The sequence below is a fragment of the Paroedura picta genome, chromosome 1 (assembly GCF_049243985.1).
Source record: "Paroedura picta isolate Pp20150507F chromosome 1, Ppicta_v3.0, whole genome shotgun sequence".
Taxonomy (NCBI): Eukaryota; Metazoa; Chordata; class Lepidosauria; order Squamata; family Gekkonidae; genus Paroedura; species Paroedura picta.
In genome coordinates this window covers 99645681-99665230 of record NC_135369.1, presented here as the reverse complement: position 1 = coordinate 99665230, position 19550 = coordinate 99645681, and the positions used below count along the sequence as shown (strand labels likewise).

Here is a 19550-nt window from a genome sequence, read left to right as displayed (position 1 = left end):
TCCACATTAAAAAGATCATTGTGAGTTACTAACCAGCTGTCTGATATGATGAATCCAACTATGATGCCCCAAAGCAGCACATACACTCAAAATGCATCTTGTTTAGAATAGTGACAAAAGAGAGAAAATAAGATTGATGTAAAATGGTGATTATGAACAGCATAGTTCACCAATAATAATTAGTGTGAATCTTTGATCAAATTCATGTTCACATTTGAAATCCTTTTGTGTGAATACCATAAAAAAAAGACATTGGATAGCTTAATGTAGACTTGTACAGTGGCTTCAATTTTGTATTACTTTCCTAATATCGCGGTCTTGAAATATGCATTACTTCTTAGATTCTTGTATCATGGAGCTTCTCAGAATACTGCCTTTCATTTTCTTTCCTAGAAATTCTTTCTGTGTACCTTTGCAAGAGATTTTTAGCACAAATGCATATGCTAAAGCATTAGAATTTAGCAAAGGGGATTGTAGTAGCAGAAGGTTTGATTTATTTTGTCTTTTAAATGCATCTGTAGTTATGGGTCCAGGAAGAGCAAGATGGTCTTTGACTTCATCATGGGTATATGTGCGCAGAGTGGTTATCAGCTTACAGTTTCAGGACTGTAACTTTTAATTCATTGTTCCCCTAGATGAGCACCATGCCAGGATTACCTACAAGGCCTTGTTTCTATGATATCGACCTTGACCCTGAAACAGAACAAGTCAAAGGATTGTTTTGAACATGCTCAAGTCAGGTAAGTGATTAGTTTGTGTAAATAATAATAAAATTATAAGTCCCATACATGCTGCCTGCTCTTGTCAGCAGTAATAGATTTATAAATTTTAAAGATACTTTCTCTGCACTAATCAAATATCTAAATGTACAATGCATATGTGTACCAAGAGGAATGTAACAAAACTTTGTCATGATGATGAAGTTATGTTTGTCCAAGTATAAAATTGGAGCTTATACATCTAGAATTGGTCACAACTTGACAGAACTTAATTATAGCAGCCTGAATAGCCCTGACTAGCACAGTCTCATCAGAATTTGGAAGCTAAGCAGGATCACATACAATTAGTACTGGGAGACCACAAAAAAAAAGACAGAAGTTGTTAGGCAGATGAAGGCAATGGGCAAACCATCTCTGCTCATCTCTTGCACTGAAAATCCCTTCTAATCACTTCTAATCCACCCATTATGCAATACTGGCCTTCATTTAGCTTCTCTGAGGGCGATTCCGCACCAACGGAAAATGCCACAATCAGCCCTACAGTGCCACCAAGTGCTGTGAAGCCGAGTGGGCTTTTGTGTCCCCTCCGGCCCTCCTGTCCACATGGGTCTCCATCACACTAGGCCCCATGGCCCCCAGAGTGCTTAAGGGAATGCAGGGCAGCAGGAGGGAGCCGGCCTGGTGGTGATGTCATGTGGAAACAGGGATTAGCCCCGCTTCCGTATGAATACCCTCCCAGCCTTTTCTGCCCATGCGGAATCGGCCTGAGTAAAGAACCTAGTTCTTATACCTGCCTAAGAACCTTGCTTCACTTGCCTTTCCCTGTGCTTTTCTGTAGCTCCACCTCAGTTCCATTCCTGACAACAGCATAAAGTCACACATCCCTAGCTTCTAAATGATGTTCTCCATGTCAAACTAATATTTTATATCCTTCAACAGCATTTGCATTTACTTGCTGGCACCTTGCCCATTATCCATTAATACATCCATGAACATTCCTTAACATTGCTACAACTCCAATAATGGCTATTGCAATTTCCAGGTAACATGCAGTTTCTGTCCTCTGTAGTTTCTATATCACCAGAAATCCTTTTGAGCAAACTTTATGTATTCAGCATTCTTTAAATATTGGATTTTCCAGTGACATTTTTATTCTTTTCTTTCCAATCTTCTTGATAATGAGAGTCACCCTAAGTTCCTTGATCATTGTCTGTAAGTTTGTAGGCAATGGTTTATTGAAACAGTTCCACCAAGCATTTGATAAAGAAGTTTATACATTCCTCACAACAATACAATAGAATATTTTAAAAGTCTTAGTTGATGTAGTCACATCCTATTAAGATTGCAACATTCTTATATATTTAGTGGCACATAATATTTACCTTTTCGAAAAAAGAGCTATTAAGAGAGACGAGCCAGTTGTATGTAGCCATTACAGTCACTCCTTCATCCTCTCCTTCCCTTCTAGATCGGGTATCCTGCTTCTGTTGTCTCACCCACGCCCACAGATTTTATCATACAAATTCCTTTCTGATGCAGCCTTTTCTCAAATTGGATGGGTTTTGCTGCCTTTCAGTATATTTGTTTCATGTGCTTGTCCTGAAACTCATTTGGGCATTTCTAAGGAAAGTGGGGTAAATGGAATAATGGAAATTAGTCAAATTAAAATAGTTTAGAAACCTTAATCCTCTACTTTAATATAAAAAGGGTCTTTAAAACACTTCTTAAAGATGCTTGTGCTTTGGTGAGCAACAGAGAGAAGGAATTTCTTAATCAGAGAACAGTTGTCAAGCCCACATTTCTACCGTCTTTGTGGTCGTAAACTCCGTGTACAGATAATAAACTGAAGAGCTTGTTTACAGTCTCACAGCGGTTGCAGTAAGATGACAGAGAAGAACTAGTCTCCACAAGAAGATCTAAGCTATTTAGGACTTTAGAAGTCATAATCAGCATTCTGAGTTTGAAGTCAACCAGAAAGCAAATGTGTACTCAGTATAGACACTGGAGATCCAGTTAAATGTGCTCCCAATGTGATTGTTCTTTTCCCTGGTCCCAGTCATTAAAGATCCTCATAGGGCAATTCTGCTTTCTATCACTGGTAGCCTACAGGGTAGGTGGTGGATTCATATAGCATGAAAATGGAACTTCTCTGGGGTCCTTTTATGTGGAATTGATGAGATAGTCTGTATAACAGAAGAAGAAACACACAGTGCAGGAATAAAACAAAGATATAAAAATATACTGTGTGGCAGAATTTGCTAATTACAGTAAACAACAAATAACAAACTTGTCACAGTTTCTTCCTTTGATGAAAATATTAGCAGAATTTGCTTTTTTCTTCAAGCAAATTCTGCTAATAAATATTTTCATCGAAGGAAGAAACTGTGACAAGTTTGTTATTTGTTGTTTACTGTAATTAGCAAATTCTGCCACACAGTATATTTCTTTTTTTATAGAGACTACTAGCATAAAAGCCTGTTGTATTTTAAAATACAACAAGTGCTATGCTTCGGCACCCCCTCAAGGCAGGCCCACCAAGGCAACAGTGGTCACAGTGGGCCTTTTCAGACCAGGAGAGAGCACAGGCGGGGACTTGCCTCTACGAGTCCCAGCCAGGGCTCCTGTTCAGCCCAAGAAGACCTGACATGGCCTTTCTCATCCTCGGTGAGGCTTCCCAGGGCACAGGGGAGGGCTGGCTTGGACCCCCCTGCCCCAGGCAGGCTCTCCAAGGACAGGAAATGGCACAGTGCCCTTTCTGGGGTCAAGGGAAGGGAGGAGATGCCTACCTCCTTTACTGGTGGCGTCCAGGTGCCAAATGGCAGTGAGTGCCTCAGAGTTTGTTGGGGGCGTGTGCAAGCAGCCTGTTTGGCCCGTAACATTCCAGGGAACTGGAAGCAGAGGCAGAACCAGCTTCGTCCAGGAAGGCTCTGCACAATTATTAAGACAGCTAAGAAAGTTACGTCTGACATAGAAACAGAGGCAAAGAAACTAAGCTGAATTATTGACTACAGTGAGCTATGCACCCTCTCCACTGCCTTATACACAACAGATCCAATCTATAGGTATGTAATGGCAAGCCATCCCACCACATATAGCGTAAGCCCTCCAAGACCTTAGGTTGAAATGTCATATTGCAGAGGATAGAAAAGCTGGTGTAGAGGATTTCTATCTCTATCATTTGCATAGGAATCTTTTAGCTGAAATCTACAGTCAGAAACCAGGACCATTTCCACATGGAGACATAAAACTCAAGCCACCTCCTACTTGCAAATATGTGATAGTAAATTGCTCATTTGCACACTTCCTGACAGGGTTTTTTATTTCCCGCTAAGGTAGCAGAGAAGCAGGAAGTTTTCCCCTAGCTCCTCAGATTGTCAATCAACACAGCAATAGTTTGGTAGACTCAAACTTCCATCCCCCCAAGTCCCAAAATTTTTATTTTTAAAAATACACCTCCACGTTGCTACAGGATCACGCCACAACAATAAAACATATCTTTAGATCTCTTTTCAGGATTCTTTGTATAATGGTCTGTCTTTATGTACGGAGATATTTGTGATAGGCTGGCCATGATAATTGGACCCCGATGGTTGTGTGTTCAAATGAAGATTTGAAACACAGAGTACAGGTGCTAAGCTAAGGGCTGCTTCATTACACGCCCTCTTTCCCCATTGTTACCCCACTGCCTGAAAACACAAACAGGAATGTGTTTTGAATTGGGTTGCTGCCTGATCCCAGTATTACTGTGCACACTGAAGAGAACATTTTATTTGAACTGACGGCGTGTTGCTTTAAAAAAAAAATTGATCCGGAAATGGAGAGGGGAGGGTGGGTGTTAGGATAGACAAAATGCTGCAGAAACTGTCCCGCATTTCTCCTTCCAGATAGGCTTGCCCCGGTTTGCATCCCATTTTGCAGTGTGACAAGAAGGGGGAAGTGGGTTTATGCAATTTCCCTCATTGCGTGGCAAAAAGGATGAAAACCCGAACCACCTGACGGAGAGGCTGATTCTGTGAAGGTTCAAGGGGGTGGCAGGTTAGAGTGGATGAGCAATAGGGTTGTGAGTGTCCTGCATATTGCAGGGGGTTGGACTAGATGACCCAGAAGGTCCCTTCCAACTCTATGATTCTATGATTCTACCACCTACTGGAGAACTCCAGGTTGCTGCTGATGACATGAGGAAGCAGCATTAAAAACCGCGAACAAGAGGACAGGCAAGGGAAATTCCTCATATGGAAATGGTCCTGTAGTAGAAAAAACGTGGAACTGGCACGTAACTAATATTGCCAGTCTTCCTGTAGTGTTAGTAATCTTAGTTGGTCTTATCCTTTAGTTAAACATCCTTTAAACAGAGACAACAGTGAGACCTCACAATAAACAACTGTTTGCTTAAACCATGGTTTGTTGCACAAACACTGGTTTGTCTACTAGATGAGCAGAACAGACTATAATTTGTTCATAAATTGGATTCAGAATCACACTGAGCTATAAGATACCACAGAGAGCCATCTAGCCCTGCCCCCCATCCTCATCTTCCTTGTATTCCCCCAACTTGTGCTCTGAAACAAAACAGATTTTTCACAACCCTCCCTCAATCTTTTGCCATTCCACCACATTCCCTCAGCTTGTGGGAAGAACGTTTATTGGGGGGGGGGGTGATTGGAGAGCTCTCTTTATAAAGAGGAAGGAATGGAAATAGGTGACCTATGAACTGCTTTTAACTGGTAGAATGGTTTGTGCGGAATAACTTCTAAGGAGTCATTTGGAAACATAAATACAAGCATGTGATGAAGTGAGATCCCTTTGTCCCCCTTCCTTTTAATCAGGAGAGGAGAGTCATCATTACCTGAGGGCAGGTGTATAAAGACAGGGCAGAAGAACAGGAATGTGCTGTGAAAACATCAATAGCAAAATTCAGCAGGAATGAGTTTGATTGCTTCTTTGTAACTGGAAAGTAAAAGAGACTGTACTACAAACTAAAATTTCTGCATTCAGATGTCAAAGTAAATCATATTCAATAGGCTAGATATAAACTATGGTTTAGAATCCTAATTCAAGAAAAAGAAGAAGAGTTGGTTCTTATATGCCGCTTTTCTCTACCCAAAGGAGTCTCAAAGCGGCTTACATTTGCCTTCCATTTCCTCTTCCCACAACAGACACCCTGTGAGGCTGAGAGAGCCCTGATATTCCTGCTCAGTCAGAACAGTTTTATCAGTGCTGTGATGAGCCCAAGGTCACCCAGCTGGTTGCATGTGGGGGAGTGCAGAATCGAACCTGGCTCGCCAGATTAGAAGTCCACACTCCTAACCACTACACCAGACTGGCTCGTAACCCATATTAACAAACCAGTTTGTTGGACAGCCTACATTGAAACCTCACAGAAAACCAGAAGGTAATAAACTATGCTTTGTTATATCTGCATGAAGCAATTCAGACATCACAATTAATCATAATTAATTTACAATCATGCACAAAGATTGTTGCCATATTCTAGTATTCCCTTCTTCCTTTCCACCTCTTTCTTCCTCTTATGTGGGCAAAACCCAATTGCAAACTTCCTGGTTCCTTCAAGCTCAAATTTGTAGTGAGGTCCAAATAACAAAATCTCAGTAAACTGCAGTTAGAACATTTGAATATTATTTGACAGCACATTTGAGCTTGATGGGACTGATGTTCTCAATCAAGTTAGGTGCACATGAGAGAGAGATGGAAGAGATACAAGGCACACAGTCCTTTATCTGTTTACACAGCTCTTCTGAGCTTTTAAAAGTGCAGTCTGTCACAGGGTTCCTTTTAAAAATTATTTTTAAAATAATATTACTTATCCTACCCTTCCTGCAAAGATCATAGGGCAGTGTACATGATGTTATTCTTTGTGAAGACACATTAAGAACTGTATTTGGTGAAAGTACTCTGTACTATGAAGGACAGTTAAAAACTAGCTTATCCTGCAAGCAAAATAATTCCAACAGGGTAACATTGCAGATAATTTGCTGTTTGACATCCTTTTTTCTTTTTCCTTTTTTTTAAAGAGCCAAAATGACATTGTTTTTCCAATTATGGAAAGGAGCCTATGCTCCAGCTCATAAAATCTGCTGAAGGTCCCCAGCCCAGAGAGATGAAGTTACCCAGGGCCGAGGCTTTCTCAGCCCTGGCTCCAGCCTGGTGGAACACTCTCCCAAGGGAAATCAGGGCCCTGCCGGACCTAAGGCAGTCCCACAGGGCCTTCAAAACAGAATTGTTCCACTGGCCCTAAAATTAAGGCCCACATCAAAGCAACTGGCCTCCCTGCACACATATGGACATATATTGATGGACAAACATAATAGCAGCTAGCTGCCATAGGAACATCTTACTCAGCACTGTATTCTTACCCCCCTCCCACTTTCAAGAAGGCCAATAAGCTCCTGCAATGAATACCACCTGAAATAATTTATAACTTACAATGTTAATAATTTTAATTACTGGAAGTGAATTGATTTTATGAGTATGGTTGATAATTTTATTGTATATGATGTATATCAGTGGTCCCCAACCCCCGTTCCGGAGACCAGTCCTGGTCCGTGGATTAGTCGGTCCCGGGCCATGGCTCCTCCTCATCCTCCTCCCCAACTGCTGCCTCGGGGGCTGCCCTGCCACTCTGCCGCCGGCTCACCTTTGGTGCTCTCCAGTGGCCGCCACAGCTGGGGCTCCCCCTTGGCGTGGTACTTCGCAGCTGCTGCTGGCAGTGCCCCCCAGTGGGCAGCAGGAAGTCAGGGGCGCTGTCAGGAAAGCAAATGGAACAGGGGCTCAGGCAGCGATGTCCCTCGGCAAAAGACAACACCCTCAGTAAAATTGTCAAGTGTTGACTGGTCCCTGGTGATAAAAGGGTTGGGGACCACTGATGTATGTGATGTGAACTGCTCAGAACCCATGGGGAAGGGCAGTATGGACATTTAATTAAATAAATAAAGGATATTCTTAAAATCTTTTTTTTTTTCCCCACTAGACTTCTGAAATACAAACTGCAGCATCCACATTTCCTGAAATACAAGACAAGCATGAATTTAAAGAATGTGTCTCTGGAAGAATTCTCGGATAGACCAAAGCACAAAAATATGCCCTTTGCGGAAAAGTAGTCTGATGCATAAGAATCCCCCTCCAAACAAATATCAGTATAAACTAATTTATTCTAAAATGTAATATAAAAGAATGCCTTGCAAAGCAATTTTTTGAACATTTGGTTGTTTACTGGAGAGGAGCGCTATCAACAAAAAAGAAACTGGTTTGCACTCTTAATTTTCTGTTCCCTACTTCAGCTGGGGAAACAAAATATAGAAGAACAAGCAGCATTAAAAGGCACTGGGTAGCTTCTAGCACAAAAGGTCTGAATTATCAGTCAGTGTAACCTTGGACACTGCTGGCTAGAGGAGGGGGGCAGGAAGTGTTCAAATTAGGGGTCTGATTTGAGGAAACAGCCAGGAATTCTGTAAAAGGTGAAAATATAGCTGTTTTCCCCCTCTGTGGCTAAACAGCTGTGAAATGCTTATACTTCATGCATCTCCAAATATCTTGCTCTGCCAAAGGAGTCTCAGTTACTAGGCTTATAGTGCTTCCAGCCATTGTGAGTGACTCTGGTAGAAATGTCAACATGCCTGCTTTTTACCTTCAAAGTCAAAAGAAGTAAGCCAACTTTTTCCTTCCACTAAAGGATTAATGCTTGGTTCCTGACTGAAAGGAATTTTGTCCTTTTTTGGGTAGCACTTTAAATTGCATGAGAATGGATGCAATCTGTTACACAGATCTGTTTATTTCAATGTTTCTTACTGTCTATGGTAGCGTAACCTTAATAAGAAAACCTAAATTACTAATTTGATTATGCTTTTTTGGGGTGGGGGATAGAAACCACTCCTGCCAGTCAGCAGTTAGTAATCAAAACTTTACTTGTTATAATTGGCAAGTTACAAAATGAAGCAATTTCCCCCTGAATTATGAAGTATAAAGTACAGATTGCAAGATGTCATACTCCCACTGTACACCACATTGGTCAGGGCACACCTAGAGTACTTTGTACAGTTCTGGAGGCCTAACTTCAAAAAGGGTGTGGACAGAATGGAGCAGATGCAGAGGACAGTGACAAAGATGAGCAAGGGCCTGGAGACCAAGCCCTGTGAGGAGAGGCTGAGGGAAATCTTCAGTCTGGACAGGAGGAGGAGGTGGGACAAGTATTTGAAAGGTTGTCACTTAGAGGAGGGCAGGAAGCTGCCCCACTGAGTGGAAGATACATTTAGGTAAGTCCAGTGTTTTGTTCCTGCTGTCAGCAGGGCATGTGGTGCTGGAGGAAAGTGCCATCAAGACACAGCTGACGATGGCTCGCCATTATCTGCCTCCATGCCACAACCCTGGTATCTGTTCGAGGTCTCTCATCCACATACTAGCCAGGGCTGACACTTAGTTTCTAAGATCTCATGAGACTGGGCTATCCAGGTGAGGCAGCAGAGACTAAGATTCACAATAATGGGTTTGTATTACTTGTGGATAGGTACCCGCTGGATATTAGGCCTTTTAATTTTTTTAATCAGCTGCCTAGGAAAAAGGTGAGCTCCCCCTCATTAGCAGGCTTCAAGGACACTTTAGGCTGATGCTGCATTGAACTAGATGGCCTGTGTGGTCCCCATCCAACTCTATATTCTATAAAAGTTCCCATTGAGAGGGGAATTGCTATAGAATTTCAAAAGAGCTAGCTTGGTATAGTGGTTAGGAGTGCGGACTTCTAATCTGGCATGCCGGGTTTGATACTGCGCTCCCCCACATGCAACCAGCTGGGTTACCTTGGACTAGTCATAGCCCTGATAGTGCTGCTCTCGCAGAGCAGTAACATTAGGGCTCTGTCAATCCCACCTACCTCACAGGGTATCTGTTGTGGGGAGAGGAAAGGGAAGGTGATTGTAAGCCGCTTTGAGACTCATTCTGGGAGACGAAAGCGGCATATAAAAACCAACTAAAAAAAACTAATAATATTTTAACAGATCACTTTGGCATATTATTACTCATATAATTGCTGATAATTATCTGTGATTACACATGTAATCTTGCTTTCCCAATGTTTATTTTACACTGAAGATAAGTAACAGCATTATCTCCTTGGTCAATGAACCCTTCAAATCTTTCAGCTACTTATCAATGGTCCATCCCATCATTATCATTATTACATAATATAAACAAGCAACATGCTGGGTGCCTGCAAAACATGCTGAACTTCAGCTGCTTCATTAAAAATTTTCAATGGTTGCCTCCGCACTCACTTTGTCAGTGCTCTTTTCTCTTCATTAGAACAATGTAACACTTTGTGAAGAAAATCAGGAGGGTTCTTTTCCTGTGCTCTTATTAAACAACTGAAGACTGATTAGAACCAATTTAAAATAAAAGGCACTAAGTGCTTTGGTGGCTATTTATTTAAAATATTCTAAATTCTGATTAATTTTAGGCTATATTTTCTGCCTATCCATGGTGTGAGTGACAAACAGATCCAACTAGATGAAGCAAGCATTGAATTTACTTTGGAATACATACAGTTCAAGTACACACAACAAAAATGCTACCCACTTACATCTAGGTTACCCTTATTTTTCTCCATAAAAGTCCACCAGGTACTTCAGAAGCATTAGAGAGAAGCACGCACCCTGAATGTTAAAAGAAACAGTATGTAGCCCTTTTCCAACAGTAGAATGGGGTACAATTAAGATATCTGTGGTGAGCCGAACTACTACAGCACACTCTGAAACCAACCTGTGCATATTCAACTGAATGATGTTTCAAGTCTACATGCATGCATGTAACTGGATCTCTCCACAAAATTTTTCTGTTTTGAAAAAGCTGGGTTCCTAATCATACAGGTAAAAGTCATACATGCATACACATTTGAAACTGTGTAGGCTCTCTCCATGTGTTCAAATGAGCATGCATAAGTTAGAGGTGGAAGCTTACCACCATGATCCTACTATCCCATTTCCCACGCCTTACTCCCTTACTCTACCTGATATATATTTCATCCCATATTATTATTATTATTATTATTATTATTATTATTATTATTATTATTATTATTTGATTTATTTTCCCGTCTCTCCCTAAAAGGATCGTGGCGGGTAACAATAGTCTTAAAACCCCATTAAAACTATCATTAAAAACTTTAAAAATCCCAACATGACGGAAAATATCTCATTCCCACCCCCACTACCGAAGCGACGGAGAAAATAGAGAAAGAGCAATGTACCCTTCAAACCCCAGGGGGGACAATGGATCTACTTCGTAGACCCCAACCTCAACCATAGGCCTGGTGGAAGAGCTCTGTTTTACAGGCCCTGCGAAACATTGACAAATCCCACAGGGCCCGCAGCTCACCCGGGAGCTCATTCCACCAGGTAAGGGCCAGGACCGAAAAGGCCCTGGCCCTAGTCAAGGCTAGGTGCACTTCCCTAGGGGAGGGAACGACCAATAGGTTCTCACCCACAGAGCGTAAAGCCCTGCAGGGAGCATAGGGTATATGTGTTTTATAGGAGATGTATTAGGTGCTTTATGATTTTATATGTTGCTACCTGCCACGAGCCTTACGGGAGTGGCTAGCTATAAATTAAATAATAATAATTATAGGGCGATAGGTGGTCCCTCAGGTATGAGGGTCCCAACCTGCGTAAGGCCTTACAGGTTAAAACCAAAACCTTGAACCGGACCCGGCATCAATTGGCAGCCATTGCAGCTGCCTCAGCACAGGCTGGATATGGGCCCTCCAAGGTGTGCCAATGAGGACCCTAGCAGCTGCATTTTGCACTAGATGGAGTTTCCTGATCAAGGACAAGGGTAGGCCTGTGTAGAGCGAGTTACAGAAATCTGTTCTGGAGGTCACTATCACATGGATCACTGTGGCTAAGTGATCGGGGGACAGGACCCAATTTCCTGGACTGGGATGCAATGGTAAGTTGCGCCCCTGCCAGGGTGGGTAAGTGCACTTCCTGATCCCACCCCCTACCTCCCAGCCACAGGATCTCTATCTTGGAGGGGTAAGTTTCAGGCGACTCTACTCAAACCATTCAGTCATCGCTTCCAAATATCTGGCGAATGGCTCCGGGGGAGAGTCCTGGTGGCCGCCCATGAGGGAATAGGGCTGGGTGTCATCAGCATACTGATGGCAACCCAGCCCAAAGCTCCATACCAGCTGGGCCAGAGGGCACATAAAGATGTTAAACAATGTGGGGGAGAGGACCGCCCCCTGAGGACATTTAGGGGCAATCTCATCTATAGCGGCCCTCAGGACTGCCAGTCTTCAACCATGGCTGCCAGTGAGTCGCCAGGAGCCATCAGGTCTCGTAGAGCATTCCCAAAACCAAGTGAATCCATGAGTCTCCGAGGGCAGGCAAAAATACCCCTGCCGCCCAACTGGAGAGGGGGTGGTATCCTAAGCTGGGCCCGCAGTGCGTAGTGGTCTGACCGCAGCACAGCCAAGTCTGCATCCAGATCCACTTCTATCCCAGCACCGAAAATCAAGTCAAGCATGTGGCCAGAGTGATGGGTAGGCCCGGTAACAAATTGTGAGAGCCCCAGTGTTGTCATGAATGACACCAGGTCCCCACCAAGTCCTGAAGAGGGTGGGTCTGCATGGACGTTGAAGTCGCCGAGGATTAGAAGCCTGGGGAACTGCAACGCCCAGGCAGCCGCCACCTCCAGTAGGCGGGGCAGGGCATCTGGCAGCGCGTTGGGGGGACGGTATACCAACCAGATGGCCAAGCTCTCGACCACATCCCACCGAATACCAATGCACTCCACTCCACTGATTTCCAGCCCTAGGAAAGCCCTATAGGAGAAAGCCTCCCAGACCAGGATTGCCACCCCCTCCCCTGTTATGGGTCTGTGATTGGTGAACTGAGCAACCTGGTAGGGCTAGTTCTCTCAAGGCCACCAACACTCCCTCCCTCACACAGGTCTTGGTCACGCAAGCAAGGTCAGCCTTTGACTCCACAAAGAAATGCTGCATAGTTGAGGCCTTGTTCATAATCAACCTTGCATTGCACAAGACCAATGTCGGACCCTCCCTCAAACACACTCAGAGCACTGGCCGTGTTTCCAGGGCCGGGCCCTATACAGGACACCAGTGCTCCAAACTTCTCTTGTCCAACCTCCTCCCCCAACTATAGTGCCCCTGACCCATGATGGTTGGAATCCCAGCCCCTCTATGTGCCCCCCCTGACCAAACCTCCCTCTCCATATCTCCCCCCCACCCCCAAGAGAGGACACTAATTCTCACCTAAGCTAGATCCTCCTCCCTCGCAGCTGCACTAACCCACCCTAACTTTCCTGACCCCACTATCACTATCACCTCCCGGACCCCCCTCCCCCTACCCAATCTAATCTAGCAGCTGGCGAGGTAGTGTCTAACTGCCAAGGGTGAGATCCCGCCTATCACAGGGGTATTCTCTGCCCCCAAGATCAACCCCCTCAACTCAGCTGAACCTAGCCCTAAGTCCTCTTTCATCTCTTGATGATGGTCTCACAATCACCCTCCTTCCACCACAATCCAGCTCTGGCAACATGAGGAAAAAAAGAGAAAAAGTTCAGGTCAATGTTCTATCCAGAGCCACCAGATGGAGACAGAGAGGTAGACACTAAAACCCAGATGCCATGCTCTGGGAGATTTTCCAGTTGCCTCTAGGTGGCATTCAAGAGACCCAGTTCTCCACTCCTCCAGTCTCAGTATGGATCTTAAAGAGGAAGCACCACAGGCTTCCCTGTCCTCCAGGTTGTGCTTCATCTGGTGAAGAAGCCCCTTGGCAACTTTGCAGGGCGTGGAGCAGGCAGAATGCCAACCAAAGTGCTTCTCCCCACTCCCAAGATAGAAGCCATTGAGGCAGTACCACCAGTGGGCCCCAGGCTCCCTCAACAAGCTCAAGGACCCCAGTCACATCTCCTCGTCGCTGCCGCATTCCACTGCCGCGCCAGCCAAACGGACCATTCTGGAGCCTGAGAACCAAGCAAGGAGCAGATCCCACCATGTTGTTGATCACTGACCGGTAAGCCCAAGGTTTTTCATCCCTTCCCAACACAGTCCAGTTGGGGGGGGGGCACACTAGAGGCTTCGGGTGAAGGGTACACAGCCCAAGGGAGGAAGGAATTAATCTTCTGTGGGGGCCCCCGTCCTGAGGACCCTCACTACAGTCTGACCTAAGCTCGCCTTGGAACTCGCACCAGTCCCCTACCAGCCAAGGTAACTCTCGCTGGGGAGGCCTCCAACAGGAGTCCGGTGCTGGAACTGGCTTTCTAGGTGGCTGTTATCTTTCTCTCTCATGCTGTTGCCCCCTCCATCCTGCTGCCGGTCTGTTCTCATGGAAAGGGGGGGGGGAAACTAATCCCTATCCCTATCCCCAAAAATTGCATGCGGGAGAGCGCCCTGTAATCCAGGGCGCTCATAATCCAAAACCCTGGAGGAGCCCTAAACTCCATCGTACGGTGTGGCCACCATGTTTTACCATTCTTTTTAACATCTAGCGAGAGTGTCTGACCTATAGCATCAAGTGTGCCCCACAAATTTAAGTCACTCCAGTTGCCATTACTTACCACAAGCGATTCTGGAACTCAAAAATATCAATTTTCTACAGAAGAAAGATTCCCCAGATCTCTGGATGGTTAAACAGTTTATTCATTTAATCACTTCAAAATGATCATTTCTGGATTTTTCTCCAGTGTAGGACTTACATTTTTTTTACTTGAACATATATTTTTCCTTCCTTTCTTAGTTGAAAAAGCTGAATTATTGCAATCATAAAGCACGAAAGTAGGCCACTCATGTATTTGATGACAAGAAAATGACCACAGCAATATTGCTGGACAATTATACAATGTGGGTTTGAAGCAAATGTGTTTATCAAGAAACCAAAAAAAGGTAAAAGAAGTATTAAGGTGCAGCCTAATATGTAGTAAAATGAAAAATGTTGAATATATTAAAATACATCTATTGATTTACAATGAAAGTTAAAAGTACTATAAGGCCTCAATGGTAGCCTCCTTATAAAATCTATTCTAAACATCATAAACACAAACCTAGACCAAACACATTTCAGCACAACTGCCTTCTTCAGAGATCAGGAATACATTAGCATACATAAATGTGTAAAATGCATCGGTTCCATACATATCCTTATCCATGGTTCCTCTATATATTTTTGAAACAGCCTGGGGGGTGGAACCTGTCTGGCTGTCCAAGTTAGAATAGGGCCAATTATTGATTGGCCCTGCCCCTGCAGCTCCCGCCCTCCGTCCCTGGACTCTAACCTCTTTGCTCTCAGACGCACCTCAGTGCGTGGAGCCAGCAGCAGGTAAGGGGAGAGGGCCCTGGGCAAAGGTTGGTGCTGGAGGGCCTGCTAATGAGGGCCTCTTGGCCTGCTAGGCTGGGCCAGCTACCGAGGACCTCCCGGCCTGCTAACAAGGGCCTCCGAGCCTGCTGACTCCCTGCTAAAGAGCTCTGTCCCGGCAAATTTGAGGGGCACGTAGGAGTAAAATTGCCTCAAAATAGAGAGCTTAAAGCTGAGAGATACGTCTTAATTTACTGTCAAATGGATTACAGACTCTGCAGTGGCAATAATTGAAGGAGTATTTGAAAAGGGGGAAAATATACCTAGGAGCCCGTTCTGATTGCTCAGAAATCATATGATTTATACACCAAACAAGAGTGTCTGTGAGACTTATCATTTTGGCCTGTTGATTTCGTTTTTCTCTTATTTGAGAATATGTATGTCTGGAGCCTATGTACTTTTACAATTTTTTTAATTTTTAGGATACATTTTATAGTAAGGCTGTCATTGACGCTGTATAGTGCGTTGAACTTTCATTGTAAATAAATACATGTATTTTCATGTATGTACTTGAATGTATGTATGTACTTTCTATATAGTGTACTTATAATATTAGGCCACACCTAATTCTTTAACCTTTTTTGGTTTTAAGTATTTTCTCCCCTTTTTCCCCAAGCCAATTTGTTTACATAGCAAATCAATCAACATTTACATATTTCTACACGTGTACTTGTATTAGCAGGTCCCAGATATCAGAATGCAAAGTGTATTTTTTATATATACATTGTGAATAGATATACATTTCTATTAGTGGGTTCCCCCCCCCCTGCCCCTGAAGAAGCTCAAATATTTATTCACAAAGTAAACCCTGTTCATTCGAGGTTTAAGGGACATTTGGAAGAAGTTAACTTGCGTAAGTAGTCATGCAATAAATGTCTTGGCACAGTAAAGAATTATCAGTCTCTAAGTTTTAAAAAGCAAGGGAGGAATCATAGACCCATGTGCACACTGACCAAAATGTTCATCAATAATATTATGTATGTGACCCCTTAAAAGACCTTTCCTGTATACATGCTATGATAATTAGTTTAGAATAGGAGGATAAAAACAGTTTCCCTTTGAAATACCAGCATGCCTTGCTGTTCCTTCCATGCCTTGAAGGCCATTTAGAGAAGAGACTCTCTTTACAGTTCAACATCTCTAAACAAAACAAACATGAATTAATCAAACGTTGGACTGGGAAAGGGGTCACTGGAAGGAGGAAGCTAAATTTTTAGCATTTTAAAAACAAAAAAGTCCTGAGGGACTTGGAAAACTAACAGTAATTGCAGCATATGCTTCATGTGCTAGAACCCTTTTTCTTTAGCCAAAGCTTGTAGTACAATGAATCTGGTAGCCTTGACCACATGACCCTTTTGTTTGTACTGCAGCAGGTTATTATGGCTATCCAACTGGAATTCATGTAGTTTTAGGGAACTTTGAGGAGGACAAAAATTCACAAATGCATCTCTTTCCAGTTTAAGGGAGAATCTTTTGAGCTCTCTTAGTGGAGCTGTGTTCTGAAAGCATTTCCTCTGTCAATGAGCTCATTAATGTTTTTGTTTAATTTCAGGAAGTCCTGCATCTAAAAACTGTGCAAAGGTTTGCCTTTTACTCCCCTTTGGTCTTTGTCCTTGCAAGGTGACTAAGCCTTGAAGGTGAGGCACCTGATTAAATAAGAAGGGGGTGGACCAGAGAGAAACCTTAGAACTCCTGGTCCTCCTAGAGTTCTGCCCCCCTTTGATGGTCCCAGCAAAGTTGATTGACCAGTCTGTCCTTACTGTACTAGCCAGTCCACCAGGCTCCTCAGCATGGTTTAGAGCCTTCAGAAAAAGTGCCCCTTGGCCTCCTCGTAGCCCATCAGCCATAAATGCAGTCCCAGGTAACTCCAGGACTGTTGAAAGTAGAAAGTTCTTTATTGGACCGTTTATGCACTGGAGGTTTCATGCCGGTCTGCAGGCTGGAGTTTTAGTCATGGCAGATTGCCCCACCTCTTACTGCACTCACATGGGGGAGCCTTTGGCCTGGTGCACCTCATCCGCCCCTGATTTGTGCTCCTGTACAGGAGCTGGGGCAGTGAAGTTCCCAGTGCATAAACGGTCTTGTCGTGGCCTGGTGCCTACCTTCACAGAAAAGCAATGAGGAAGCGTTTGAAGATTTGCAGCTTTTGTTGCAAAGCATCCCTTTGCCACTATATTCTAAAGCTGGGCACTGCACAGAACAATTATCAGACAGGTTGAGCCATTCTCTGATAACTAACCTGCAAGTCAGCTTCAAAAATTCTACCGGTTACGTGCAATTAAATTAAAGTGGTTTCAGAAGGTAGCCATGTTGGTCTGCTACAGCAAAAGAGCTAGATCCCACTCTAGCAGTACCTGAGAGACCAACAAAAAGTTTTGGGGGTATAAGCCTTCAAGCATCAAAGCATCCTTCACCAGATATCTGGTAAAGGGAGCTTGGACTGTCAAAAGCATATGTCCACAAAATCGGTCTCTAAGGTGCTACTGGACAATTAAAGCAATTTGCCTACTTCTGTGTAGGGTAGCAGCCAAATCTTAGGAATACAATCTATGCTCTGGTGAGAATTTTAGGGCCACAGATCATCTTGCTAAGTGTGCTTTGGTCTGAGTAAGGACCATTGAATAGATCTGAATAGAATCCAGAGTTGAAGTGGCTCAGGTGGCACTTGAAATACTTTCCACTGTTTGCACAACATGTGCTAGGGCAAGTTGTCAATTATGGGTCGGATCCTACCCCTCTCATTGCACTGAGCAAAGTTTTAAGTGGTTCCTCCAGAAAAGCCACTTAAGTTGGAGGAAGGCTGCCTTGAGTATTGATGGATCCACCTAAATAGACCTAGAATTCTGCTCTTGCATTTAACTGTCTCATTGTTTCTGAGAACAATAGATTAGAGAATGAGTTTTGCCCAAGAACTGTACAACAATAATAGAAGCAGGAGAAAATGAAATGTCAGAATGTCCTTTCATTCAGTCCCTATATCTTTAAAAATGCAACTTTTTAAAATGCCTTCATTAATATGTTGAACTTTTAAAATGTTCAGTCTACCTATATGTCCGGACGTCCCCACTCCTCCCAGGGCTCCCGAACAGGGGTCTGGATATCAGGGCCCTGCTTAGCAGCCAAGATGTGAGGGAAGGAAGCCCCGACAACTGCCTTCCGCCAGAGGTAAAATTACCCGAGCAAAGAGATCCCCCCTCCCCTGTCTGTGGTCCCAAGTCACCCTAAGGAAGCGCCATGCAGCTTGGGCAAGCTGGAGTGGAGGAGCACTGCAGTATGAGTGGCTTGGTACCCAGAGCCATGCTGCAACCCTGGCCTCGGTCTGGGAACTGGGGCTATGGCCAGCCGGCACCCAAGAACACACTGCTCCCCTGGTGGTTGTAGGGAGGCCACAGGGAAGAACAGACACTGACACCTGGTGGGAGGGGGAGGCAAGGGCTTTGGGGACCAGCTGGGGAGAGCATGGAAAGGGGTTCAATGGATGCCCCCCCCCAGACAGTGACTCACCAGGCTGACAGAACAGATGCCCAGGGCAGACAGCCATGGCTGGGGCAGCCCATAAACAGACATATACCTCATAGCTGCCTCCGTGGGAACAGTGGAACATGGGAGGGTGAGAAGGAGGCTGGGAAAGTGGCTGGAGTTAAATTAACCTCACCCAGGGTACTAAGGGGGGAGGCACGAGCAAAAGGGAAGGATAAAAAGAGGGCAAGTGGGAGGCTCAGGGTGGGGGGAAAGAAGCAGGAGTGACAAAGGAAAGTCAGAAGGAGAGCAACAAGCCAAGTAGTCAAGCTAAGGAGGGCAGAAGGAAGGGAAAGGAGGAAGAGGTGCCAGTGCCCAAGAGAATGCTGCAGTGGAGGGCTCTATGAGTCAGAATTCGCAACAACTCCATCTGTGTGTCCAGTCTCTGCCATACTCAAGGGGGGCCAGGAGCTACAACGCTGGGGGGGGGGGCACCAAGACCTGACAATAAGTCTTTTAAAGCTGATTTTCATGACTCTTTAAACATATGAAATAGATAATACATTAATGGCATAAAATCAGCATAACCAATTGGGGTGGTAGTTGCATGACTGGATCACCCATGATTGTTTGCTCATGCAATCCACAGAAGTTCTGCAATTTCTGAAGACACCAGAAGTCAAATACGTATATTTAATTTATCTTCGTTGTTAAAGCACTGTTCCAGTTGCAGAAATGCATGTCAGCCTCAGTTTACAAATGAGGGGCTATCATAAGGTGACCAGATTTTAACATTGGTAAAGCAGGACACCATTGACCGGGGGAGGGGGGGTTGATTAAAAATTTGGTCTATATGGAGCAACAAAAAATTTCATAGAACGCATAGAATGCAAAAATAGTATTGTAATATATATATTTTTTAATTTCAACATAAGTACAATTTGCCAGGTACCCCCAGATGTCCCTCCAAAAGTGGGACAATCTGGTCACT

At 44.1% G+C, this 19550-nt stretch overlaps 1 protein-coding gene and 1 long non-coding RNA gene across 7 annotated transcripts in view; one reads left to right on the top strand and one right to left on the bottom strand.

Annotated features, from left to right (window-relative positions):
* The window catches only part of MTHFD1L (methylenetetrahydrofolate dehydrogenase (NADP+ dependent) 1 like), a 188879-nt gene extending 178881 nt beyond the window's left edge, over positions 1 to 9998 (top strand). For 4 of the 5 annotated variants that reach the window (XM_077349937.1, XM_077349954.1, XM_077349969.1 and 1 more), the window contains 2 exons: positions 636 to 740; positions 7708 to 9998. In XM_077349937.1, coding sequence (XP_077206052.1) covers positions 636 to 725 — 90 coding nt within the window. In that variant the 3' untranslated portion in view covers positions 726 to 740; positions 7708 to 9998. Of the gene's footprint in view, positions 1 to 635; positions 741 to 5875; positions 6474 to 7707 lie in introns of those variants that run through there. The other variant, XM_077349945.1, reaches the window with a different exon arrangement.
* Positions 230 to 18648, bottom strand: LOC143843606 (uncharacterized). 2 transcript variants are annotated; one of them, XR_013233615.1, is made up of 5 exons: positions 18605 to 18619; positions 5566 to 5609; positions 3506 to 3646; positions 2102 to 2339; positions 230 to 693 (listed from the first exon to the last, which is right to left on the bottom strand). It is a non-coding gene; the product is annotated as an uncharacterized LOC143843606 (long non-coding RNA). The 2 variants fall into 2 exon arrangements; XR_013233614.1 differs by lacking the exons at positions 3506 to 3646; positions 5566 to 5609 and having other exon boundaries at positions 18605 to 18648.
* Between the last annotated feature and the right edge of the window lie 902 nt (positions 18649 to 19550).